The 27974-nt window shown below is 52.7% G+C and overlaps 1 protein-coding gene across 11 annotated transcripts in view; it reads right to left on the bottom strand.

Annotated features, from left to right (window-relative positions):
• The window catches only part of AGPAT3 (1-acylglycerol-3-phosphate O-acyltransferase 3), a 123870-nt gene that overhangs the window by 6089 nt on the left and 89807 nt on the right, over positions 1-27974 (bottom strand). For 8 of the 11 annotated variants that reach the window (XM_009440574.5, XM_001146797.7, XM_009440421.5 and 5 more), the window contains 6 exons: positions 20446-20671; positions 12220-12389; positions 11052-11213; positions 9525-9678; positions 8852-8954; positions 2337-2412 (listed from right to left, as the gene is read on the bottom strand). In XM_009440574.5, coding sequence (XP_009438849.1) covers positions 2337-2412; positions 8852-8954; positions 9525-9678; positions 11052-11213; positions 12220-12389; positions 20446-20623 — 843 coding nt within the window. In that variant the 5' untranslated portion in view covers positions 20624-20671. Of the gene's footprint in view, positions 1-2336; positions 2413-8851; positions 8955-9524; positions 9679-11051; positions 11214-12219; positions 15884-19525; positions 19646-20445; positions 20672-23142; positions 23277-24588; positions 25486-27974 lie in introns of those variants that run through there. The other 3 variants (XM_063803472.1, XM_009440497.5, XM_016938627.4) reach the window with 3 other exon arrangements.

The raw sequence follows: 27974 nt of genomic DNA, 5'->3' as shown, positions 1-27974 counted from the left end.
GTTCTGTCTCTGGTGGGAATGTCAAGGGCACAGGCTGGCAGGAAATCACCATGCCTGATAGAGCAGACACTCCGCAGCCACTGCCCCTGGGCGGGGCAGCCCGTGGGACTCTAGGATGCTTGGGAAGTAGTGAAGGGCACCATCAACTCTCTCGTTTTTTTGTTGTTTTTTTTTTTTTTTTGGAGATGGAGTCTCACTCTGTCGCCCAGGCTGAGTGCAGTGGTACGATCTCGGCTCACTGCAACCTCTGTCTCCCGGGTTCAAGCGATTCTCCTGCCTCAGCCTCCTGAGTAGCTGGGATTACAGGTGCCCACTACTGCGCTAATTTTTGTATTTTTAGTGGAGACAGGGTTTCATCATGTTGGCCAGGCTTGTCTCGAACTCCCGATCTCGTGATCCACCCACTTCGGCCTCCCAAAGTGCTGGGATTACAGATGTGAGCCACCACACCTGGCCGACCCGCTCTCTTTTAAAGATGGTTGAAGACTTAGCACTGAGCTCACTGGCTTCAAGATATTTTTTCTAGTTGATCTCTTTGATCTCTCCATGGTTCTCAGCTTCCTGCTGGAAACTGGGGTTGGGGTGCCCCCTGCCAGCCACACACTGTGTCCGTGCAAAGGCAGGTGTCATCATGTCCTGGCCACCCCTGAGCACCCAGCTCCCTGCCTCCGGAATGTCCCCGAGTGTCCTGGCACACACATTTTGGCTGTGTGCTTCTTGAACTATGTTGTTTGTATAAATTCAAACTTCAAGCCTGTTGGAGGACAGGCCTGTAATTATGAATTCCCAGGCAGACTTTCTTGAGCCCGAGAGGAGAAAGGCAAGTTTCAAGGCCATTTCTCTGTGCTGGGAGGTAATTTTCTTTTCCAGTTTAACCTTCCTGAGGGTCCAATTCTTAGAGGGTCCCAGCATCATGTGGGGTTTTTGGTTCTAACGTCCCGCCTTGAATGAGGGGAAATCTTTATCTTCTGTTTCCATGTAGGCATCACAGCACGAGACTTCAGGGGATGGGGCAGGCAGAAAGCACCAGGTGGGCATGGTGCTGCTGGCTCCCAGGCCCAGGACCGAGTTTCAGCCCCACCTCCCTTTTCAGTCCTGGAGATTTCCCGTTTTTTTTTTTCTTTCTTTCTTTCTTTTTTCTTTCTTTCTTTTTTTTTTTTTTTTGAGTTGGAGTCTCGCTCTGTTGCCCAGGCTGCAGTGCAATGGGGCGATCCTGGCTCCTGCAACCCTCACCTCCTGGGTTCAAGCGATTCTCCTGCCTCAGCCTCCCGAGTAACTGGGATTACAGGCATGTGCCACCAGGCCCAGCTAATTTTTTGTATTTTTAGTAGAGACGGGGTTTCACCCATGTTGGTCAGGCTGGTCTTGAACTCCTGACCTCAGGTGATCTGCCCACCTCGGCCTCCCAAAGTGCTGGGATTACAGGCATGAGCCACAGCACCCAACCGATTTCCCTTATTTTCTTGAGAGCCCATCAATGCATTTACGATGATATTTTTTACATCCTGGGAGGATTTCCTGGTTATCTCCTCTCCCACAAGGCCGACAGTGGAAATCGAATGCCCCATGCATTTGTGTGTATAAAACAAAGAGAAAGTAGTTGTTGGGCTGAGTAAGCCATGGGGGAAAGAAATAAGAACTGAGTGTGGTTTTCAAAGCAATGCTCTAACATCCCTAATTTGTTTCTATTATACAAGGAGTCTAGTGACCATCTATGTCTGTTACATACCTGTAATGTCTTTTAAGAAAATGAAACAAATGTGACCAAATGTTACCAGCCATAATTATACAGGCATCATGTTACCCTTCATACTTGTCTGTAGTTTGTTAATTTCTCAAACATTAAGAAGAAGGGCCCAGGTGTGGTGGCTCATGCCTGTAATCCCAGCACTTTGGGAGGCCGAGGCCAGAAGATTGCTTGAGCCCAGGAGTTGAATACCAGCCTGGAAACATAGTGGGACCTCATTTCTACAAAGATACATTTTTTGAATCATTAGCTGAATATGGTGGCTCGCGCCTGTAGCTCCAGCCACCCGGGAGGCTGAGGCAGGAGGATCGCTTGAGCCCAGGAGGTCAAGGCAGCAGTGAGCCAGGATCGCACCACTGCACTCCAGCCTGGGTGACAAAGTGAGACCCTGTCTCAGAAAACAAAACAAAACAAAAACAAAAACAAAACAACAGAAAGAAGAAATGAAAGAAGGATCAGGAGTATTTAGGACCTGGGTGGCACTCCTGTCTCCCACGGAGTTCCCACGTGTCACCTGCCTGCTCGCCAGCACCCCTTCCACAGCCTCTTCAGGAGACCGGGACCCTGAGCGGGAGCAGAGCCTGCTTACCTTCTCCTGGTACAGTTTATGAAGCCACTGAGCTGCTCCCTTTTCATCCAGCGGAATGTCTTCCAGAGGAAATCTCCTGTTTTATGAAGAAGATTCAAGGTAGGGTGAATCACCACATGACCTCACACTAGAAAGAGGGCACAGGGGAACATGTCGTGTGCCAGGGTGGCCTATGGGCCCCACTCCTTCTATCACATCTCACTCTCAATTTCTTTTCTTTTCTTTTTTTTTTTTTGAGATGGAGTCTCGCTCTGTTGCCAGGCTGGAGAGCACTGGTGCGATCTCTGCTCACGGCAACCTCTGCCTCCCGGATTCAAGTGATTCTCCTGCCTCAGCCTCCCGAGCAGCTGGGACTACAGGCACACGCCACCATGTCCAGCTAATTTTTTTTCTTTGTATTTTTTTTTTAGTAGAGATGGGGTTTCACCATGTTGACCAGGATGGTCTCGATCTCTTGACCTCGTGATCCACCTGCCTCAGCCTCCCAAAGTGCTGGGATTACAGGCGTGAGCCACTGCACCCAGCCTCTCACTCTCGATTTCTAAAAACAAACATTAAATGAGCTTCTCCTCAGGCATCCAGCCTGAGTACACAGTCAGCGTGGCATGGCGGCGAGAGGCCAGGATGTGGCCTTCTGTGCAGGGTGGCGGCAGCATTAACCCCCAGGGTGCCCACGAGTGATTTAACCGGGCAGGCCACGCCCCTGGTCCCATGAGAAGGGTGGTCATGTGTGAGCTCCCGAGAGTTCTGGTCTTTCTTAATATGTTCATTCTTCAGAGACAGTCATGACTGAGAGTGTCTTTCATTAGGCAAAGATTATTTCACAAATGAAATCCACTTGCTTCAAATATGAAAAGTATTAAAAATGTAGGCATTTTCATCTCCATTATGAAATAGCTGATTTCTGTTTGGACACTCATTTATTTACATACTAAATCTACCAAGATTACGTGCTAATCTACCAAATGGATTAGCAGCCCACAAGTTGACACCTCTACTTGGTAAGATAAACAGGGTAATTACAAATTACCTAATTGGACAAATCTAATCGGAAAATTTTAAATAAGTAACATGTTACAGCTCTTATTTTAAAAGTCAGTTGGAATTTGAGTAAGTACACAGGGTAAGCCGCTCACATATGATATATTAAAATCTTTTAAATACTTTTACAATTTAATAAGAACACCAAGTTTGCCAGGTAGGATGACGGTGGTGACTAAGGCAGCAGTGATACTGTGCGTACAGGAGCTGGGATTCAGGGGCTGCCACGTCCACAGCGCCCGTCACTGAGCCACACGGCAAGACGTCAGGTAGGCGTGACCTGTTTTCACTGGTGCCCAGTTCTCCCTTCCCTCTGGGCAGTTAAGAAAAACACATATCTGAACAAGTTGGCTACTATTCAAAACAGGCTATTCAGGCTATTAGTTTATATAAACAGGCTGTTTATATAAATTAAGCAATAAAATTAAAAACACTGATATAAGAACAAAATTTGGCTCATGTGTCTGAAGAGTTTTCTTAGAACGTGAATGTACTCTTTCATTCAAAACAATTATGAAAGTTACACGAAATTCATAAAATCTTGCCTTACAGTCAAACTGATTAAAATTAAATTCATTTTCGGCCGGGCACAGTGGCTCATGCCTGTAATCCCAGCACTTCAGGAAGCCGAGGCAGGCAGACCACGAGGTCAGGAGTTCAAGACCAGCCTGACCAACATGGTGAAACCCCATCTCTACTAAGACTACAAAAATTAGCCAGACATGGTGGAATGCGCCTGTAATCCCAGCTACTCGAGAGGCTGAGGCAGGAGAATTGCTAGAACCAGAAGGCAGAGGTTGCAGTGAGACGAAATTGCACCACTGCACTCCAGCCTGGGTGACAGAGCGAGACTCCGTCTCAAAAAAAAAAAAATAAAAATCATTTTCTATAAAATTTTATTGAAAATTAACTTCAACATTAACAAAAATAAAATGTGGCTTTCTCTTAAAAAAAAAAAAGGAAAAGAAAAACACATATCCCTGCCTCCTACAAGTCGCTTCCGTAAGGGAGCATCTTAACAGCGGGCGCTCAATGCTGCCTCTTCCCTGCGACGGCCGTCAGAGAATCACTTTGCTAAGGAAGGGCGGCCCCATGCCACCAGGTGGGGACAGCTGGGCTGCCCCGAGCACTGTCTGGGCTCATCGTGGACCTTTATGAGGGAGAAGCAAATCGCTGCGTTGTAAGCCAAAAACAAAAACAAAACAAACAAACAAACAAAAAACCCAAAATTAAGATACACAGGTAGGAACCTGCTGTCCACGGGCAACTGCAGTGCTCCCAGCGCCCAGGAGGGGGCGACGACGCACCTCAGAGCAGGAAAGACCAGGCTTGAGCTGCGGGGCCCACGGGTGAGGTTTCCACAGCCAGGCAGGTCTCCATGCTCTAGGGTCACGCGCCTCACACTTCTGTCTAGGAACTGAGGAACCCAAAGCTTTGGTGTATGAGGATTCCACCTATGGATCCTCACCCCATCACAAGTGAAAGCTGAGTCTCATTGCAACACAAGCACATGCCAGCACACGTCATACACCAGCACCCACCAGACACCGGTGCACACACCGGCACATGCCAGCACATGCCACACACATGCCAGCACACACCAAAACATACCACACGCCAGCACACACCAGAACACACCACACGCCAGCACACACCAAAACATACCACACACCAGCACACACCAGAACACACCACACATCAGCACATGCCATACACCAGCACCCACCACACACCAGCACACCTCGACACATACCACATGCCAGCACACACTACACACCAGTGCACACACTGGCACATGCCAGCACATGCAACATGCCAGCACATACACATCACATGCGAGTGCACACCACACACATCAGCAAACGCCAGTACACAACAGCACACAGCACACACCAGCACACATGCAGTGTTCACAAGCCTCTGCCGCATGCCGGTGAGCAGATGGCTATGAAGACAACATCACGTCCCAGTAAATAAAAACAGCTTCGCATTGGCCCCAGGTTCAACTGGCATGGGGAGGATTTGCCACAGATGCCATTTGAGGAACAACCGAGGCGCAGAGGCTTCTTTGTCTACAGTGAGGGGAGGGGCCTGCCCAGAGGCCCACGCTGGCTGACTGTGGTCCCTGACACACACAGCCCCACGTCATACAAACCACACACATCAAACACATACAATTTATACACACCACACACACCAACCCTGATTCATATACACACACCACACACACCACACACACACATGCACATTTGTAATTTATACACACCCCCCACATATGATTCATATACACACACCACACACACATTTATAATTTATACACACCACACCACACATATCAAACACATAATTTATACACACACCACACCACACACACACAACCCTCACGATTTATATACACACACTACACACACACCACACACATATAATTTACACACACACCACATGACACAGTATACCACACATACCCCACACACCAAACCCACCCATTTTGCACACACATGCACATTTAATTTATACACACATACCACACACAGTTCAACACACACCACAAATATAATTTACACACACCATACCTCACACACCACACACACATCACACACACCATACACATATGTAATTTATACACACGCCACACTATACACACACCACACACATCACCCCACACGAATATATAATTTATACAAATTTTTACACACATACCACACACATATAATTTATACACACATATAATTTATACACACATAGATAATTTATATGCACACTATACTGCAAATACCACACCCATATACAACACACACATAATTTACACACAGTGCACATACGTACACCACACATGCACACATCACATATACTACATACATAATACACACCACACATACACATCCCACATGAACACACACACACCCACACATGCCCCACATAGAGGTTTTATCGTATGTCTGTTACATACATTATGAAACATATAAACATAAGAATTAAAAATAAGATAAAAAGTAAATATAAATAAAAATTCTATTTTTTTCCTGCACCCCAGGGTGTCACCCTGAGCATCTGCCTCCTGGAGCTGACTCAAGCCACTTGAAGGCCCTCGGCCCAGGGGCCAGCCCTGGGGACAGAAGAGCCCTGCAGCCGTCCTGCACACATTGGCCCTGCTTCCCCATGGCCCTGGGCATCGCCACCAAAGCAGGAGGAAGGAGGGCCAGCCCCATGCTGTGGGGAGCCTGGCGCTGTGATGGCACGGCTGCAGGGGCGCGCGGGGACACTGCTGCTCCTCAAACAGCGAAGCGGTGAGTGACCTGAACAGCTGAAGCCTTACAAGTTCAAAGCGAGTATTTATTAAAATATGATCGGGCAAAATAAAGGCAGCGGCAGGGAGGACGGCGGATGAGGAGTCTCTCCGTGAGGGGCTGCGTGGCACCCGAGGCGGAGGCGCCGTGCAGCTTGGCAGGTAGCCGGGCTCCTCCATGGCCAGTGCTGACCTTGGGCAGCTACTCTGACCACCCAGCCTCGAGCCACCACTAACCACCCAAGGATGAGAGCAAGACATGCCTCAAGGGCTCCTCTCGTGAAGACGACTGAGGCCAGCTGTGGCCAGGATCTGTCACAGGGCCACCCGCTGCTATCATCCCCTCTCATGTCCTGTCCCAGCCTGCCATCTGGACCGTCCAGGGCCCCGGTCAGTCACCGCAGCCTCCATGGTCCACAGTGGCTCAGAGCTCCCTCCCAGGGCTTTTGGGTACATAAGGGAGAGAACTCTCGGCTCGTGGGCCACTGACCCCGGGTCGGGAGAAGAACGCCTCTGCCTCTAATCAGCCAGTCCTTGAACTTCAGAAAGGAGTGTTACCTAGCTTATGTTTATGTTCACAAACCCTTCCTGGAAACCTCCTATAGTAAGGCCAGAACTGGGTGGTGTCGTTTTGCTTCGTTTAATTTGTACATGCTCAGGCTCTCGAGATGAGAATGTAGAGGGCCTGTGGCCACCGTGGGCAGGCTAGGCTGACCAGGACGCACACTCAGTTGGTGGTGGTTGGATTGCAAATATGGAAACACATATAGTGACGGCTCTGTGCAGCTTTACACGTGGCAAGGAGGGCCCTGCCTTTCCGCACACACTTGAATGAAACCAGAGACTGACAAGCTCAACAACGGCCATCCAGCGCACGGTTTCTTCGTGCCTCAAAGGCCTGCCTGAAATGATGATTTGTGCTGGAATCAAGGTCACAACCCCAGCCTGTGGTTTAAGTCAACAGGATTTCTGGGTGGATTTTCTCCTCTATGTGAGCCAGAGAAGCTTGGAGAGTCCAAGGGCAGCAACGGCTTGGTGGCGGTACCCACAGCCCTGACTGTGTGGGGAAAGAGACACACTGCCCCGAGGAAAGTCGCTGGTACCCTGCAGAGCAAGCCCCAGGCTCCTCCTGGGGTCTAGACACGCCACTCCCATTTTATTTCATTGGGACAGGACTGGGGCCCCATAGCACTGAAGCCCCAACTCTCAAGACAGGGTTTGAAAAAGGCTCTTCGGCCCAACATGGTGGCTCACACCTGTAATCCCAGCACTTTGGGAGGCCGAGGCAGGCAGATCACCTGAGGTCAGGAGTTCGAGTCCAGCCTGGACAATATGGTAAAACCCTGTCTCTACTAAAAAAATATGAAATTAGCCAGGCGAGGTAGTGGGCGCCTGTAATCCCAGCTACTCAGGAGGCGGAGACAGGAGAATTGCTTGAACCAGGGAGGCGGAGGTTGCAGTGAGCCAAGATTGAGCCACTGCACACCAGCCTGGGCGATGGGGTGAAACTCCGTCTCCAAGAAAAAAAAAAATCAAACAGGCTCTTCCTTTCCCTTCACCACTGTCTCCTTCAGACACCGCGGTCCCTCGCGTGCTGCGGCTGCCATCACCAGGGCCAGCAGAAAGCCACTCCCATCACCAGCGCTGCTTCAGGCCAGGGGCTCCGCAGGGGGTCCCGTCCTGCCCACCAAGAGACCTGCCTGGGTTTCACCTCTCGGTGAGAAGTCAGCACCGTATGCCCCCCAGGTCGTGTGACTGCGGGCCCCAGGAGACTTACAGAGCCCAGTGGGGTTTGAGACAAGGCCCGCGAAGGGACAGAGCATCTTACAGAGGGAACTGCAGGGGCTTCCCAAGGAGGCAGAAGGAGAGGATGGAGGTGGCCTCGAAAGCCAGGTCAATGATTTCCCCAAAGGAATGAAACACACCGTGGGCAATGGTGAGTCTCCCCACACATCCCCCGTGTCTCCGTGTCCTCTCCGTGGCCTGCATCCCAAGCCCCGGACGAGTCCTGCAGGGCCTCTCCTGTGTCTGCTCAGCAGGGCAGGGCCGCAGACAGACCTTCCGTGTGAGTTCCACCCCGCGGGGCTGTGGGACGTGGGGCCTGGGCCCAGCCACCCTCCTGGCCGCTGCCCAGCGCAAGCTCATGAAGGTATGGGGGCGGCGCGAGAGCCCCAGGCTCTGGCCTCACCTCACGCACATGTCCGCCTCGTACTTCTTCCCGTAGAGGATCCCCAGCAGGGACGGGTTCTTGTTTCCTCTGAAGTTCAGGGTTACATCATAGACAGCTGCGACTGTGGGAGGAGACGGGAGGGTGGATGACCCAGCCCAGGCGGCTGCATGGTCACTGCCAGAGGGAAAAGCAAGTTCCACCTGGGGCCCGGCCCCGTCCTGGGGAGAATGTGCGAGGGGCCCGGCCCCGTCCTGGGGAGAACACACCAGGACCTGTTCTCCAAGTTTTCTTTCCCCCTCTTTTTTCCCCATTCCCTGTTGGCGAGGGCATTTAGTGGCTGACGTTTCCCACGGGTACTGACCCTGCTGTCTGGCTGTTTTCTGTTCTTTGTCCCTTTCTTTTATTTTCACTCCTTTTGGATTAATAAGATATAATAATGATTATTTTCCCTTCATAAGGTTTTGCATTATGTATTTTTTATTACTTTAATTGTTTCTCATGAATTAGCATTTTATCACCTCAAAACCTGACGCAGGAACCTTGCGGCGCCGACCCCCTCACTTGATTCCTTTTGCACTTCTGTTCTTCTGTGTTTCACATGGAACGCACTCATTTTTTTTTTTTTTTTTTAAGAAATCACTATTTTCCGTGAGCACAGCGGCGGCCCCGGCTCGGGCAGTCTGGGGCCTACCTGTCCCCCGGAGGCACTTGACCGCGGTGGTGAAGCCCTTGGTCCGTGGCAGCAGGTGGTACTTGAGGACAGGAAGCCCCTTAGCAGCCGCCACCTCCATGCTGACGCGGTGCTTGGTCTCCGTGAAGCGCGTCCCCTCGCAGTACAGGAGAAACTAGGATCAACACGGAGACAGGGTCACTCCACAGAGCAGCTGGGGTGGGTGCATGTCCAGGCCAGGCCTGCCTCTCTGACAGGCAGCAAAGGGTGTGGCTGAATTTGTGGAAATCTTGGAACCGCTTTAGCGAGCAGCATGGGTTATGACTGAAAGGTTCTTTTATTCTAGGGCCACAGTCTGCACTCCAGCCACACACGTTCATTCACACAGGAGAGCTCTCCAGAAAGAACTTTCCAGAAAGAAGGGAAACATGAAGGTGTGTTGGGGCAGCAGCCTCTGAGCAGTGTGAAAACAGAGAGGGTTTCATCGACTTGCCACAGCATGAGTTAGAAATGTTAACAGCAGGCCGGGCGCGGTGGCTCACCCCTGTAATCCCAGCACTTTAGGAGGCCGAGGCGGGTGGATCATGAGGTCAGGAGTTCAAGACCAGCCTGGCCAACATGGTGAAACCCCGTCTCTACTGAAAATACAAAAATTAGCCAGTCGTGGTGGTGAGTGCCTGTAATCCCAGCAACTCGGAGGCTGAGAGAGGAGAACTGCTGGAACCCGGGAGGCAGAGGTTGCAGTGAGCTGAGATCATGCCACTGCACTCTAGCCTGGGTGACAGACTAAGGCTCTGTCTCAAAACAAAAAAAAAGAAATGCTAACAGCAGGCTGGCAAGCTGGCTCATGCCTATAATCCCAGCACTTTGGGAGGTCAAGGTGGGTGGATCACCTGAGGTCAGGAGTTTGAGACCAGCCTGGCCAACATGGTGAAACCCCATCTCTACTAAAAATACAAAAAATTAGCCAGGTGTGGTGGCGCGCACCTGTAATGTCAGCTACTTGGGAGCCTGAAGCAGGAGAATCGCTTAAAGCTGGGAGGCGGTGGTCGCAGTGACCCGAGATTGCACCACTGCACTCCAGCCTGGGCGACAGAGCGAGACTCTGTTTCAAACACACACACACACACAACAAAACGAACGAAAAAACAAAACAAAAACAAAAAAACAGAAATGCTAACAGCACAGGCAGCCCATTTTCCAAGACAGACCAGGAAGAAGGGACAGAAAAAGGAATGGGGATGCACACTGAGCAGGGCGGGCAGAGCCGGGGCTCACTGGGGGCACCCTGCTCTGCCCCCTCCCCCGGCCAGATCCCCTTAGGATGGCCTGGTCAGAGCTGGGATTGCGGTGAGTAGCAGGCAGGTGGCCCAAGAGAAGCCTCCACGCCTGCAGCTCAGATGGGGGAGTCATGGCCCCATGGAAACAGCACCCCATGTGCAGAGGCTCTCATGGGGTTTCCCAGCCTGGGATGTGGGCAGCGGTGCATCAGGAGTTGGCGTGGCCTCCTCCAGGCATGCAGGGTATCGGGCTGCTCCGCGCACTCACCCACATGTACTCGGGGTAGTCGGACAGGCGCCTCAGCCCTTCCACCACCGTGTCCCGGTCCTCCTCCCACTTCCGCTTGCAGAACACAATCTCCAGAAAGTACCACGTCCAGCCGATGAGGGGCACGTAGAGCAGCTCCTTCTTAGCGAGGACCTTGGAGCTCTGGAGGGAGGAGAAGGAGGGGCACCTGGCACTTCAGCGTCGGACAGAGGCCAGGGGCTTGGCCAGGCTCCCGCTGCACCCAGCTCCTGTGTGGTGTCGCTCTAGGAGTCACGGCTTTGTGGCTCAGGGGGCCTGCTGTGAAGCAGGACGCGGCTTCTGAGGGTGAGTGGGTCGCCCCAGAAATGAGGAAACTGAGGCTCAGGCTTGGCTGGGAGGGCCCTCAGGGAAGGTGGGTGAGCCGGAGGCAGAGGCTGCCAGGCTTCCTGGGGGTGGCCTGGGGGTGCTGCCTCACACAGGGGCTTTGACTGCAATGAAATTCTTCTGCCAGCATCGGGGAGTAGTTTAGGTTTCATCCGAGGCAGCTTAGCTAACGGAAGTGGTTCTGCAAGGACGCAGGTGGGGTCACCTCAAAGGCAAAGGCCATGATGAGAAAGGAGGGCACAGCTCGGGGACAGCTGAGGCCCTGCGGGCCAGGGCCCCTCAACCAGCCAGGCACCACTGCCGAGCTCAAGGAGATGCCCCAGGAGGAACACCCAGGGACTCGGACCCCAGGGGCCTCCCCGGCACCTCCTCAGGGAGTCCCCTGCTCCCCTAGCCCTTTCCCTGGTGGGAAACCCAAGGCTCTCCCAGCTCCTCTGCTGGGACCCCCACTGCTCCACCCAGTACCTCCCCCACCCAGGGCCCTCTTGCTCACCCCAGCACCCGCCTACTCCCCCAGATCCTCCCCGGGACCCTTGCCGCTCACTCCCAGCACCTCCCCTGGAAGGTGCTCACCCTAGCCTCTCCCTGGGACCCCCCACTCACCCCCAGCCCTCCCCAGGACCACCCCACCCTGCTCATCCCCAGCCCTCCTGGGACCCCGCCCAGCTCACTCCCAGTCACCACCCCACCCCCAGCCCTGCAGGGACCCCCTGCTCACCCCTGGCCCTCCCTGGGTCCCCGCTCACCCCCGGCCCTCCCCGGGACCCTCCTGCTCACCCGTGGCCCTCCCCAGGTCCCCGCTCACCCCCAGCACTCCGAAGCGCTCACACATGGTCCAGCCACAGAGGAAGTCGATCTCGAAGTTGTGGTTGAGGATGATGACTGCGTGCTCCTTCCCAAAGCGCTCTACCGTGGCCTGGTCCGTGAAGAGCGTACACTCCGTGCAGGACCACCACTCCAGCAGCATGACCAGTTCTGCGGACAGGGGGAGGGCGTTGGCACTGGTGGGACCCCTCCTCCTGGGATGGTCAGGGAGCGCCCACAGGAGACACCTACAGTATTTCTGTCCAGAGAGGAGGTCTCTGCTAAGCATGAGTTTTGATGACTTACATTGAGGACGTTTCATGAAATTACAATAACTTTCTCTAAGCAACAGTTGGGAGGAGACAGACGGAAGGTAGCAGCAGAAAGGGAGAGAACCGCCACTCTGCATGGAGACGCTGATCTTTACGCCCAATTACGCTTCTCACGTGCACCTTGGTGTGGCCGAGTACCGCACAGCCACGCCCCGTGAGAGGTGCAGAAGATGAAAAATGTCACTAGATGATTAGGAAGCAGAAAACAACCATCGTATGTCTGCAGAACAGACAGTGCGAAAAAATGAAGAGTTAAGAGCAGAATGGAATTATAGACGACAGAGTAATAGGAATTATATTTTCTCCTAAAACTTGCTTTAGGGTTACACTGGTTTTCCATATTTTAAAAAAAGCCATGTGAGGCCTAGCCCGCCCCCAGGAAGGCCGGCTGGGGGGTGCTCGACGGGGCTTGCTGCTGGGCAGGTGGCCAGAGGCCTGCGGGGCCCCCAGAGACAGCAGGGCGCACCTGACCCCGTGGGTGCTGGCATGTGAGGGGTGCCAGTCCTGGCTTTGAGTGCTTGTCCCCCCCACCCAGGGGGTCTTGGAGCCTCCTCCCTCGGTCTCTTCCCCTGGCTCCGGCCTGGTGAGCTGAAGACACTCTTCCCAGAAGTGTGGAGGGGCTCGTGCCGGGAGATCTGTTTGCCGGCAGGAGACCTGCGTGCCTGGGAGGGCTCTGGGGATGCTGGGAACGCAGCATCGTCTGTCTCCTGATGGGGACTCTGGGATGCCCTCATTCACCTTCGGGAGAACTGCAGGGCTGAAGAGTTCCGTGGTGAGAACGGTGCATCTTTGTCACACGCGGGCCTCAGAGGGAGTTAGTCCTGTTCAGAGGGCCGTGTGGGGAAGGACAAGAGGGAGGCCAAGCAGGTGGGCCTCTTGTCGGCCACCAGAGTCTCGTGCCCCCCAGCCAGTTGTCCGGGAAGGACGGCCCCACAGAACCAGGATGCGGCTTCCCGCACAGGACGGCCTCAGGCTTCTCGCGCTGGACACCAGCCCAGCTCTGAAGTGTGGGCTTTCTGCAAGGCCATTGCCCGGGGTTCTTTTATACCAGTTATTTATAAAGGACACTAGAGACCAATTCCAAAGACATCCTGTACGGGTGAACGAGGGGCCGCTACCCGAGATCACGCAGCTCAGCCCAGGATGGCCAGAGACGCCTGCAGACAGCGTGCAGGTGCAGGGAAGTGTCTTCCCAGCGGTCATGATGCTGCAGGCACATGCAGGCGAGCAGAAAGGACGCAGAAAGGAGAGAGGGAACTCAGGGTTTGTGGGGGTACCAAGGGACCCCAATTCGTTTAAAAGAGAAAGGTCACCTGTGGGCAGAGGCAGTGGACGGGAGGAAATCCTGCGTGTGGGGAGAAGACTCGCTGACCAAGCCCCACAGCAGGCCTGCCCTGGCACGGGCGCCCCCACCGCTGGCTCACCCCTGGCAAGTGCTTGAGACCTCTGCCTTTAGGGTCATGCCTAAAGGCTGGAGAAGGGGAATGAACTGAATGGGAGCCCACACAGCCAGCCAGACACAGGCACACTCCCCATGAGTGTTCTGGAAAGATGAGCTGCGCTGTCTGGAGAATGGTCCCAACCAAAGGTCACCTGTGGCAAGCCCAGGGACATATGGCACTTTTCCCTTGCCGTCGGCATGCAAAGGCGGCCTTCAGCGGATCTCAGGACCCCTCGGCTGACGCTGGCTAACTGCAGACAGCTGTCAGGGCAGGCATCTGTAAACTGTCTTGCAGGGTGGGCGGCGCCTGGGCCCGACATGAAATTCCTTTTATCATTTCCTTCACCCAAATACATGCTTCCCTAAAGCACAATGAGTAAGCCAGCCATAGCCTATTTTTCAACCACGGATTTAAAAAAATCTAAATTTCTAGATGGGTGTGGTGGCTCAAGCCTGTAATCCCAGCACTTTGGGAGGCCGAGACAGGAGGATCACTTGAGGCCAGGAGTTCAAGACCAGCTGGGGAAGCATGGCAAAAGCCCATCTCTACTTAAAAATAAAAAAATTAGCTGGATGTGGTGGCGGGCACCTGTAATCCCAGCTACTTGGGAAGCTGGGGCACGAGAATCACTTGAACCTCAGAAGATGGAGGTTGCAGTGAGCCAAGATCGCACCGCTGCGCTCCAGCCAGGACAACAGAGAGACTCTGTCTCAAAAAAACAAAAAAACAAAACCTAAAATTCACCCAATAATAGTAACAATTTATCAAGCATTGCTGTGTACCTGCTGTGCGCATTGATTTAGGCTTTATAAGACAGCTCAAAGGCAGGTGGTTTTGTCTGTGCTCTGCAGATGAGAAAGCTGAGGTTTAGAGACTGAAGCCTTGACCAAGGTAAGCAGGGAGTGAGGAGGCTGGGCCAGGCTGTTTAAACGGCTCCAAACCTGCACCCTTCGCCGCAGCACCTATAGCTCTGCATGTCAGATGACAGCAGAGACACACTGGCAGTGAGTTCAAAATGTGCAGCAAGAAGGCACCCGGCATTAAGGAATGAGAACAGGAATGAAGAATTGAAAATAAAACCGTGGTTCAGGGTCATTAGAAGACACTGTGGCTGGTGCGGTGGCTCAGCCTGTAATCCCAGCAGCCCAGCAGGCTGAGGCAGGAGGATCACATGAGCCTGGGAGTTGGAGACCAGTCTGGGCAACATGGCAAAACCCTGTCTCTACAAAAAATACAAAAATTAGCTGGGCATGATGGTGCACACCTGTGGTCTCAGCTACTCAAGGAGGCTGAGGTGGGAGGACTGCTTGAGCCCAGGAGGCAGAGGTTGCAGTGAGCCAAGATCACACCACTGCACTCCAGCCTGGGCGACAGAGCAAGACCCTGTCTCAAAAACAAACAAACATAAACAAATCCACCATGAGGTCTGCTCTCACCATGCGCCCCTGAACTGGCAAAGGCTTCCACATACCTCTGACTGCAGAAAGGCTCCCACAAACATATTCATGGAAATAAATCTAAGTGGAGAACATCCCAAATCCAACAAGTCACAGACGGAATTCACATACCCACGCAAGCCCAGCAGATGGAGAGGCCGATTATTTCTGTTCTTACTGAGGTGCTTTTCTTGTGTATTTGTGGTCATCCCAAGTATCTGGGAATTTTATATTGATCTTAATGTATACCTCAATATTTCTTATTTTAATGCTTTTCTTTCTACTTTCTTGCATTAAAAAAAGAGATTTACCTTTTTTTCTTTATCTTTTTCTAATACTTTGGAAGTTATGTTTGATCTCTCTTTTTTCCTACCCTATACTTAACAAAGTTACCATTAAAATCTGAACCTGGGCTGGGCGCTCACGCCTGTAATCCCAGCACTTTGGGAGGCCAAGGTGGGCGGATCACCTGAGGTCAGGAGTTTGAGACCAGTCTGGGCAACATGGTGAAACCCCATCTCTAATAAAAATACAAAACAAAAAATTAGCTGAGCGTGGTGCAGTCTCACCTCACTGCAACCTCCACCGCCCAGGGTCAAGCGATTCTCCTGCCTCTGCCTCCTGAGTAGCTGGGATCACAGGTGCCTACCACCATGCCAGGCTAATTTTTGTATTTTTAGTAGAGATGGGGTTTCACCATGTTGACCAGGCTGGTCTTGAACTCCTGACCTCAGGTGATCTGCCCACCTCGGCCTCCCAAAGTGCTGGGATTACAGGCGTGACCCACTGCGCCCGGCTGAGCACTGTTTTTATTTTACATACGGTTTAGATTCATCCATCTCCTAATTTCTTTGGCTACCATTCTTTCTTGAAAATTAGACCCTACTTTTATAATTTTTGTTCTTACTGAAACACATCCTTAAAAAATATTGAAGTGAAGATCTATGGGCAGTAAAAGCTCTCATTTTTTTGTTTACCAAAACCTTTTTATTTCATTTGTACTCTTGAACAACACAGGGTGCTAGGTTGGTGATTTTCCAGCACATTGAGGATCTTCCACCTTCTCCCGCCACTGCTGCCTGCCGTAAGAAATCTGCTGTCGGCCTCACTGCTGACCGTCCAGTGTGGTTCTCCAGCTTTCCTCTCCGGGGATTCGAAGACTTCCTTATCTTTTTTTTTTTTTTTTTTTTTTTTTTTTTTTGAGACAGAGTCTCACTCTGTCACCCAGGCTGGAGTGCAGCGATGCAGTCTCGGCTCACTGCAACCTCCACCGACCAGGTTCAAGCGATTCCCCTGCCTCAGCCACCCCATTAGCTGGGATTAGACATGTGCCACCATGCCCAGCTAATTTTTGTATTTTTAGTAGAGATGGGGTTTCACCATGTTGGCCAGGCTGGTCTCAAACTCCTGACCTCAGGGGATCCTCCCGCCTCAGCTTCCTGGAATGCTGGGATTAGAGGCGTGAGCCACCGCGCCCGGCTCCTCCTTGTCTCTGATGGTCTGTGATGCCCCAGGGCCTGCCTAGGTGTGGATTTCTGTGCATTCGCTCTGCTTGGTGTACATGTGCTTCCTGTATCTGAAAAATCGTGCCTTCGTCAGTTCAGGAGGTCCTCAGGCATCCTCTCTTCCCAGGAGGCTTCTCCTGTTCTCTCCTTTGGGGATGGGGGCCAAAGCCCTATTTTATGAAGGTTCTCATTCTGTCCTTACATCTTTTCACGCCTATTTCACATTTTTCACCTCCTTTGCTGTCACTGGATGATTTCTTCACATTGATGTCCGGTGTACCCATTCTCTCATTAACTGTGTCTAATCTGATCCAAAATCCATCCATACGGTTTTGCTTTAAAATATCTACAGTTTTCACTGAGAGCAGTTCTACTTGGTTCTGTACCCATTCTCATTAACTGTGTCTAATCTGATACAAAACCCGTCTGTAAGTTTTTGCTTTAAAATATCTACAGTTCTCACTGAGAGCAGTTCTACTTGGTTCTCTTTCAAGTCGGGGCACAGTGGGTCATCTTCAGTCCACATCTGCTGTTTACGTTGTCATTCTTGATTATGAATTCATATTTAATTTTCCTTAATCTGTGGGATTCTTCAGGCCTGAATGAGACTTTCTCCAGAGTGTACTTTCGTTTGCCTCTGCTGAAACCCAAGGGTCACTGTTAACCCTAGCTTGTCTCACGCCCTCGCTCAAGAGTCCTGGTTTAGCTTCAGCGCCCTCTGCTACAGCTGCCCAAGGGTTAGGCTCCTGAAAGGCAGTGCTGACATTCCATTTCTGCACACCCTGGTTTTTGCTAAAGGGATGTGGTGGAAGGGTGGAGCTGAGAGGTTTTTGTTTCCTTACTGTGAGCCCAGAAATGCATTAAAAAGCCAGTTTCAGGCAGGATTTAGCTGTTTTGTAGTATTTTAGCTTCAGAATACTGCTAGAAAGTAGGAGTCTGTAATTTAGTTTTCATCAGTTAATATTTGCCCTTTTTGTATGTATTCATCTTATCCAGTTATACTCATGAATAACTCATTTGTATATTTTATATTATAGGATTTCCAATTCTCCCTTCCAACAAAAAAAAGCAGCAGCCTTTCATTTAAAAAAGGAAACAAACTGGCCGGGTGCGGTGGCTCACGCCTGTAATCCCAGCACTTTCGGAGGCCGAGGTGGGCAGATCACGAGGTCAGGAGATCAAGACCATCCTGGCTAACACGGTGAAACCCCGTCTCTACTAAAAATACAAAAAAAATTAGCCAGGTGTGGTGGCGGGTGCCTGTAGTCCCAGCTACTCGGGAGGCTGAGGCAGGAGAATGGCGTGAACCCAGGAGGCGGAGCTTGCAGTGAGCCGAGATCACACCACTGCACTCCAGCCTGGGCAACAGAGCGAGACTCAGTCTCAAAAAAAAAAAAAAAAAGAGAAAAAACAAACCAGGAACTGAAGCTATAACACATTTAAGACAAGCTAGTCTAAGGGCTGGGTTACTAGTCTCTCTGCAGACAGTGGGGTGTCACAGGCATGGAAAGTTAGCTGACATAAACAGCCTTTTCAGCAGTGCTACCTGCTCCTGAACTGGAAGGAGATCGTGGAGACAAGGTTACAGGCCGGCCATTTCCCATTTGAGACAAAGTGTCTATGCGCTCACCATTTCCTACATGAGACAAAGTGTATACGCGCTCACCGTTTCCCATATGAGACAAAGTGTATGTGGGTTCACCATTTCCCACATGAGACAAAGTGTCTATGCGCTCACCATTTCCCACATGAGACAAAGTGTCTATGCGCTCACCATTTCCCACATGAGACAAAGTGTCTACGCGCTCACTGTTTTCCATATGAGACAAAGTGTATACGCGCTCACGTTTCCCAAGAGACAAAGTGTCTACGCGCTCACTGTTTTCCATATGAGACAAAGTGTCTACGTGCTCACCCTTTCCCACATGAGACAAAGTGTCTATGCGCTCACCCTTTCCCATATGAGACAAAGTGTATGTGGGTTCACCATTTCTCACGTGAGACAAAGTGTCTACGCGCTCACCGTTTCCCACGAGACAAAGTGTCTATGCGCTCACCATTTCCCATATGAGACGAAGTGTCTATGCGCTCATGCAAAAACATGGAAACAGCATGAGAGTGTGAAATAAAACATAAGAATCCCCTCCTTTCCCCACTCCCTGGATATCAGCATCACACAGTTTTCTCGGGCATCCTTCTGAGATTTTTGTTTTCTTTTTTTTTTTTTTAGACAGAGTCTTGCTCTGTTGCCCAGGCTGGAATGGTGCAGTGGTGTGATCTCAGCTCACTGCAGCCTCTACCTCCCAGGTTCAAGCAGTTCTCCTGCCTCAGCCTCCTGAGTAGCTGGGATTACAGGTGTGTACCACCATGCTCAGCTAATTTTTTGTATTTTTAGTAGAGACAGGGTTTCACCATGTTGCTCAGGCTGGCCTTGAACTCCTGACCTCAGGTGATCCACCTGCCTTGGCCTCTCAAAGTGCTGGGATTACAGGCATGAGCCACCATGCCCAGCCCCTTCTGGGATTTTTCCACACATGTACACACCACACACACAGCATCCTTTCTTAAGACACAAAATGAATCATAGCATACTATGGACTTTGTTGTATACTTCCTTTTTCGCTTAAAACTGTACGGGCAAGTTGAAGGCTCTCCATGATGGCCGCAGAGGGTCCCTGTATGGGCGCCGCATAATTAGTCTCCAGTGACAGGTGCTTGGGTTGCTTCTAGTTTTGTGCTACTATAAAAATAATACAATAATGAGAATACCTGTGATAAAATGAGAACACCTGTCCAGTTGCATACTTTTGCACGTCTCTGTAGGTTGCATGTTATTCTGTGGAATTGCTGAGTTGAAAATTGCAACCACTTAAACTGTTGATGGCCACTGCCAAACCACCCTCCAGAGATGTGCCTGTTCATGTCCCCACGACGCCCGGTGTGAGCGGTTACCTGTCCACAGTGGGTGTTGTTACCAAGCCTCTGAGTCTCTGTCCACATGACAGGTACAGATCGGTTTCTCTATGTATAATACACATACGCACAGAGGCACATACGGACAGACACACAGCTACACATGTGTTTGATACGCAGGGAGGCAGGACACCTTTTCTTTCAGGGATGCATGCTGAAATACGCGTCAGCATGCTCTGGTGTTGGCGCAGTGTGGGCAGGACACACGAGGGGCCACGTAGGGAGCTGTTGGAGCTTGGTAACGGGTAAACAGAACTCAACATTCTCTTTACTTTTGTTTAAACATTCCCATATGCTCTGGTAAACCGTGGGAAGTTGCCATTGCTGTGGGTCAGAATGGTGAGACTGGCACGTCACACAGCTCAAGCTAAGAAAAAGAGGTAGCCAGGTGCCTTCCGACAGCCTGCCAGCCAGATGGCCTCGGCACCTCCTGCACAGCCCTCACTTCCTGCCTGAGAGCCCACGGCTGCCCCGTCCATGGTCGCGCGCCACCCCCACGGGAGCCCCAGGCGGCAGGGACTGGCCCAGCAGACACTCACGGCTCCAGAGTGAGTAGGCGAGGCGGCAGTTGAGGCGGCGGTAGAGCTGCTTGCTGACCGGCCAGAGCGCCAGCGTGCACAGCTGGACGAAGTTGATGACCAGACCACTCACCACGAAGACAAAGCCGACCAGCAGGTGCAGCACGAACTGGGTCTTCAGGAAGGCCAGCAGGCCCATGGCGCTGCTCAGGAGCGGGTGCACGGCCCCTCGCTGAGGACAGCCGTCCTGCAAAGACAGGGACAGGGACAGCGTCAGGGTGGCCACGCCCACACCCTCACAGGAACACCGGGGCACTGCTTACTGCACACCCCGCACACGCCTCACGCTTATACACCCATGCTGCACAGCACACTGCAAACCCCACACACGTGCCACACACATACAAACCACACATATGCCACACACACCACACTGCAAACCACACACACGCCACACACACACCACATGCCACACACACACCACAAACCACACACACACCACACTGCAAACCACACACACGCCACACACACACCACAAACCACACATGCCACACACACCACACTGCAAACCACACACACACCACACTGCAAACCACACACACGTCACACACACAAACCACACATGCCACACACATACCACACACACACCACACACACACCAACCACACACATGCCACACACCACAGCTCATCACAAACCCCACACATGCCACACACATACCACAAACCACACACCACACACACACACCACAAACCACATACATGCCACATACACACCACACACCACAAACCACACACATGCTACATATACCACACCACACCACAAGCCACATACACGCCACACACACTACAAACCACACATATGCCACACATCATAAACCACACACATGCCACACACACACCACAAACCACACACACGCCACATGCACCACACACACCACAAACCACACCTACACCACACACATGCTACACCACACACCACAAACGACACACACGCTCACACATATGGTGCATACCACACTGCAAGCACCATACCACAAACCACACACACTGTAGCACAAACCACACACACCACAGTGCAAAACACATACACATCCCACACGCACTGCCGCACACAGCCCCATACTCTCTACACCACACACACACAATTGTACCACACACCACACACTGCAACACATCCCCCCACCCCATGCACACTCATATGCACCACAGTCTCACACACACAACACACACTATACACATAAACATGCCACACTCACACACACACACTCTCCCATGCAAACCAGAAAGAAAAAACGAAAAGACTAGAAGAAATACACCCAAATATTGATAGTGATTAACTCGCGGTGAAGGCATCATAATTTTTATTTGATTTAGTATCTCATTTAAAAGATCCAAACTGCACAATCAATCTCTGCAAACAGAGCCAGGAGGCCTCACGAACCCCTCGGTGTGGGAATCAATGCCTTTCAACTCCCACACTCGTGTGCATATTTGAAGCGTGAAAGATTTCTGTTCTGGTTTCCTGCACAAAAGGAGCGACTCCCCAGGGGCTCCACCGGCTCCCCCTTTCCTTCTACGCACGTCTCACAGTTTCAGCAGGGAAGCCAGTGGCCCCCCTCCACTCTTGGCAGCACTCCTACTGAGCGGCCCTACAACCCCCGTGTGGAGGGGGAAACCCGAGACCCCCGTGTGGAGGGGAAACCCGAGACCCCCGTGTGGAGGGGGAAACCCGGGACCCCCGTGTGGAGGGGGAAACCCGAGACCCCCGTGTGGAGGGGAAACCCGAGACCCCCGTGTGGAGGGGAAACCCCGTGTGGAGGGGGAAACCCGAGACCCCCGTGTGGAGGGGAAACCCCGTGTGGAGGGGGAAACCCGAGACCCCCATGTGGAGGGGAAACCCGTGTGGAGGGGAAACCCGAGACCCCCCGTGTGGAGGGGAAACCCTGGCAGTCAGGCTGGCGGTGCTGCCAACCCCTGACTTGGTCCTCTGGAAGGGCGCTGAGTGCACTCCCATGGTGGGCAAAGGGGCGGGCTCTGGAGTGGCGCCAGCTGGCCTTCCACATTCCCAGGGCGGCCCCTGTTCCACACCGCCAGCTGCCCCCACTGTGGCCATTCTTGCACCCAGAGCAAGGCTCTCCATGGGCGCCCACCCCACCCGCCCATGAAACCCCCTGTCCCGACTCCACAGAGCACCCTCCATACAGGCCCCCACCCTCTGCCTCTCAGGGATTTGCAGGCGCTGCCTTGAATGGCACTTGGGGGCCACAGATGCCAGTGTCACTCCCACCACCCTTGGACGTTCTCAACCTATGGGGCATTTAAAGTCACCTCTCCCAGACACTGGGCCCTTGGCTCCCCAGAAACCGTGGGGACAAGAGCTCTGGTCATGGTTTAGGAATGGGCCTGAAACGCTTTCGCTCCTCCCCTCGAAAGGTGGAGGGTCTTCTTCCCTTTCTGACTATGGCCTGGACTTGGTCATTTCATCTGATGAACAGCCTTGCAGAAATGTGCTACGTGATTGCCAAGGCTAGGTCACAAAAAGGACAGCTTCTGCCTGGCTCTGCTCCCAGGATGGCCACATCACAAGGATGTGTGAGCGGCAGGTCCTTCCTGCGCGGAAGGGGCTGACCTCCTACTCCTGAGGGGGCCACCTGGGAGGCAGGCCCTCTGGCCCTGGTCAAACCTTCAGATGAGCCCAGCCCTGGCCTCAGCTCACCTGCAACCCCACAGCACCCAGCTAAGTCGCTCCTGAATTGCTGACTCCACACACTGTGGGGTTAAGGAGTTGTACTGTTTGATGCCACCACACTTTGGCCTGATTCATTAAAGCAGCAACAGGAAATTAATACCCTAGTTAGAAAGGACAGAAAAGACAAGGGGGCAACAAAAACACTTTTTATGGGCTTAACTTGTTCCACGGTCTGTGTTGAACACCTCTCACGCATTCCAGACTCTCAGATGACCCCAGCAGGATGCCATCACTGCCCCAGTTGACAGGTGAGCAAACAGAAGCACAGAGAGGCTTCGTGCATCATATGGGGCCACACAGGGAGTCAGCAGTAAAGCCAGTGCCAGTCCAGACAGCGAGGCTCAGAAGTCAGTGCTCGCCCAGACACACTGCAGCCCCCCCAGGGTGGGCAGGGGCCCCTTAGAGCAGAGCCTCAGACACGCTGGGCAGACCAGGCTTGCTGTTTCAGAACGCCTTTCTTGAGCTAGAGACGATATATTCGACCAGATCCTGAGTTGTACAGGGTGGGGGCCGCCCTGCAGCCCATCACCTGGCCCCCACCTGGCACACAGCAGAGCCCCAGGAGACCAGGTGGTCCTCACCCAGGGGCACACATCACTCCACACTGGCCCAGAAGAACCAGGGTCCCAAGAAGCCTGCTTGAGGGCCAGCACATCAGCTGTGATGCTCTGAGAAGCAGATGCCCGGGCTCCACAGCAGACCTGCTGATTCTGTTGCTAGGGCGCAAAGTACAGGAATCTGATATTTTTTTTTTTTTGAGACAGATTATCTCACTGTTGCCCAGGTTAGAGTGCTGTGGTGCCATCTTGGCTCACTGCAGCTTCCTGGGTTCAAGCAATTCTCATGCCTCAGCCTCCCGAGTAGCTGGGACCACAGGTATGCACCACCATGTCCAGCAAATTTTTGTATGTTTAGCAGAGATGGGGTTTCGCCATGTTGGCCAGGCGGGCCTCGATCTCCTGACCTCAGGTAATCCGCCCAACTCGACCTCCCAAAGCGCTGGGATTACAGGTGTGAGCCACCGCACCCAGTCATGACGTTTATTTTTAAAAATCAGATTCTCAGCCGGGCGCGGTGGCTCACACCTGTAATCTGAGCACTTTGGGAGGCCGAGGCAGGAAAATAGCTTGAACCTGGGAGGAGGAGGCTGCAGTGAGCTGAGATCGTACCACCGCACTCCAGCCTGGGTGACAAGAGTGAAACTCCATCTCAAAAAAAAAAGAACTTCATCCAGGAATAAATAACACACGATTAAGATGGGCTTGCCGAGTGTCCGTGCATAGTGTTATGGGTGTTGACAAGCTGAGCCGCCTGTGACCCCACCACACTGCAACAGGGAACATTTCCATCCAAGTCCTTCCCCACCCAGCCTGACAATGCAGGTCAGCTTTCCAGCTCTATAGGTTAATTTACCTTTTCTAGAGGTTCACAAACACAGAATCCCATGGCATCTGGCCCAGCCGGTCCAGCGCGGTGCTTCTGAGACGGCCCCGGGACAGCACCCAGGGCGCATCCGTGGCTGCTGAGTGACCCCCACGGCATGGATGTGCCACGGTGATACGCTCCCTGCTGACAGGCAGCTGGCACCCAGCCTTTGGGGGCCACAGATAGAGCTGTGATGCACATTCACGTCCTAGCCTCTGTGTGGATGCAGCTTCCCCTCGAGAATCCACTTTATCAACCGTCCTCGGTGTCACAAAGCGGCCAGTCCCTGGTCCATCACCTGAACCTCTGGGCTAGAAAGTCTATGCAGAGACTCCCCGGAGAGCCCACGCCTGCCCTCTGGCACATGTTTCTCCTGGCCCGGGTGCCACACAGCACTCAGTGCCCCCGGAACTCTGGCGTCTTGGGTCCAGCTCTCCTCGCAGGAAGTCTCTGCGGCAGTAAGCCCCAAAAAGGGTGAATGGAGCCGGCCAGTGCCAGATCAGAGGGGCTGGCTTCAGCCCTGGAGCCCAATTCTAGGAGCAAGTCCACCACCCTGCTGTGTGGCCCAAGGTCACACCCGGGACAGTGTCCCCCAGCTGTCTGCACGGCCCACAGCCTTTTGACGTGCTCCCTCGCTGAAGGCCACCTGCCCGGATCATCAACCTCTACGTCCTGGAGGTCCTAGATACGGAGTCAAAACATGCCTTCATCACTTACTACGGACCAGACTCCATTCCAAGAAACATCTGCTGTTCACCTGCTTAATTCCAGCTAGCGGAACTCAGGGGCCTCTCCCGCCCGCCTGCCCCCACAAGAGCGCTCAACACGGTTTCCCTGGGTCATTGCCATGTCTCTGTCCAGCCAGCAGTGTAGTTTCACTCACAGACCTCGCAGGTACCCTGTTCCACCTCCCCACACCCAGCCCGCCTGGACCTCCTTGATAAACCTGACTGCACAAACCTCCAATGGCAGCAGGCAGAGGCCGCCTCCCTCCCTGCAGAAGGGTGACGGTGAGGAAGGTGCCCTGCTTGGCCACACCGGTCCCCGCCTCCAGCTTCAAAGTCCTTTGGGCTGGCAGAGCAGGAAAGCATTGGGAGGGGCCTGGACTCAGTGGCCCCCTAGAGCATTTGCCCGTGAGCCCATGAGAGCGATTTTTAGGAAATTATGCATCCCCAGACAATGTGAAGTTGACGTCTACATTTTTATGTTTTATTTTTCATGTATTTACTTATAGAGACAGAATATCACTCTGTCACCTAGGCTGGAGGGCAGCGATGCCATCATGGCTCACACAGCCTTGATCTCCTAGGCTCAAGTGATTCTCTGGCTTCAGCCTCCCAGAGTGCTGGGATTACAGGCATGAGCCACTGCAACCAGCCAGCTTCTACATTTTTAAGCCCAAGTTTAAATATGCAAGGGGTGTAAAGTCTGGCATACTGTAGATTTTGACTCTGTAAAGCATAGTGTTTTTCTTTCTCTCCAATGTAGCTAGTAGAACCTAAATGCCATCATGATTTGACAGCCACCATTGGCACCTGTTTTCAAACCCCACAAAAAAAGCTCTTCTGGACAGCTGGCTTCGTTCCATTTGCTCCTGGAATCTGCATTCCCACTGCCCTTCTTCCACAGGATTTTATCATTGTGGAATACATTAAAAGTCTCTTTTGCTTAACATTAGGCTTGAAAGTCTTTTATTGATCACCCTAAACTAATATTCTGCAATGAAATATGTATGAACATCTAAAACTCACTTGCATATTTCTTATGCACAGGCTTCAAGCTAAAAAGGTCTCCTGGGCTACGTCACGGCACTCCCTCCATGTCCGTCCACATCTCCTACGAATCAGGACAGCCTGCTCACTAGGACACCATGAGCACACCCAAGAAATGAATACCGACAGAATACTGCCGAACATCCCGTCCCTGTTTCCATTTCACCAACTGTCCCCAGATGACCTTCCTAGCTTCGGGGATGCAGGGCCCCGTGGAGGACACACATGCATTTGGATGGCACGTCTCTCTGTCCCCTTTCCCCGAGACGCTCCCCGCCTACTCTGGCCTGACGGTGTTGAAGCGGCTAAGGCAGCTCTCTGCAGCGTGCCCCACACCCTGGATTTGTCCGTTTCCTCACAATTAACTCGGGTTCAACATTTCTGGTCAAGAATGCATGGCAGAGCCGCTGGGTACTTCCTGCCACATCCCACTGGAGGCCCATAAAGCCACTTGGCCGGCGATGTGGAACCTCGCCTCACTTGGTGATGGTGGCACCACTGACACCCTGACCGCAGCAGATAGCCTGGGCAGCCCCCAGCACCCTGGGGACCTTGGAGAACGCCTGGGATAGAAGAGCCACACAGGGTGGGACCTCAGGGGTGGGACCTCTGGGGCTCCATCTGATTTCTGGGGCTGGGGCTGGGAGGTGTGACAGCGGGCCTCTCCAGTCCCCATGGCACCTTTTCATGGCTGCTCAGATGCCACCGAGACACCGAGGACACTGAGTTGCTTCTGAGCCCCTTCATTAAACAACAGGTTTAGGTCGCCCAGAAGCTTGGTGCCAGCGCGTCTTCATTAAACAACAGATTTAGGTTGCCCGGAAGCCTGGCGCCAGCACATCTTGGTCCTGGGGCGTGATGGCTGCTTCTTGGGTTTTGTCCTGGCCCCTGCACAAGCTACCGGGGTCTGCACCTTCTTAGATCAGGGGAGCAAAGGTGAGGCACGAGGCTGCCTCTGCCTGGGCAGGGCCAGAGCACTGCTTGCCAATCAGAGCCCAGCCCCACACGCCCACACCCAACTCTGCCACCTTTTGTTAGGGTGAACTGAGTTCCTTCCACAAAGGTAATGCCCAGGTCCTCAAAATGTGACCTTATTTGGAGACAGGGCCCTTAACACGGTAATTAAGTTAAATGATATCATCAGGGTGGGCACTGATTCCATCTGACCGGTGTCCTTATGAAAAAGGGAGACCGCCTGCAGTCAGAGCCCGGGTGAGAAGCCTCAGAAGGAATCCTTGACCTTGGACCTGCAGCCTCCAGGACCACAGGACGACAAAAGCCTGCAGCTGCAGCCCCGCCTCTGGTGCCGTCACACAGCCCAATCGCACTCACAGGCCGCCTTATCCCAGGTCTGTAGTTCTGGAGAGGTACGGGCCCATCCCCGTGTTCCGCCATCCAGCCCACCCCCTGCCTGCCCCAGGTCCTTCGCTGCAGCATGCGACCCTCCTCCCCGTCGCTGGTCCCTGTGACCCTCTTCCTCCAAAACCGGCCAGGCAGAGGATCTCACCCACAGGCAGTCTCCCCAGAGACCCCCCTTCTTTGCCAAAATCCCCAACCTTTCCGAAGACGCCTTTTTATGGAATGGAAACTATAGTTCCGAGC

This window comes from Pan troglodytes, chromosome 22 (genome assembly GCF_028858775.2).
Source record: "Pan troglodytes isolate AG18354 chromosome 22, NHGRI_mPanTro3-v2.0_pri, whole genome shotgun sequence".
Lineage (NCBI taxonomy): Eukaryota > Metazoa > Chordata > Mammalia > Primates > Hominidae > Pan > Pan troglodytes.
This window is presented reverse-complemented; position numbering and strand designations above follow the sequence as displayed.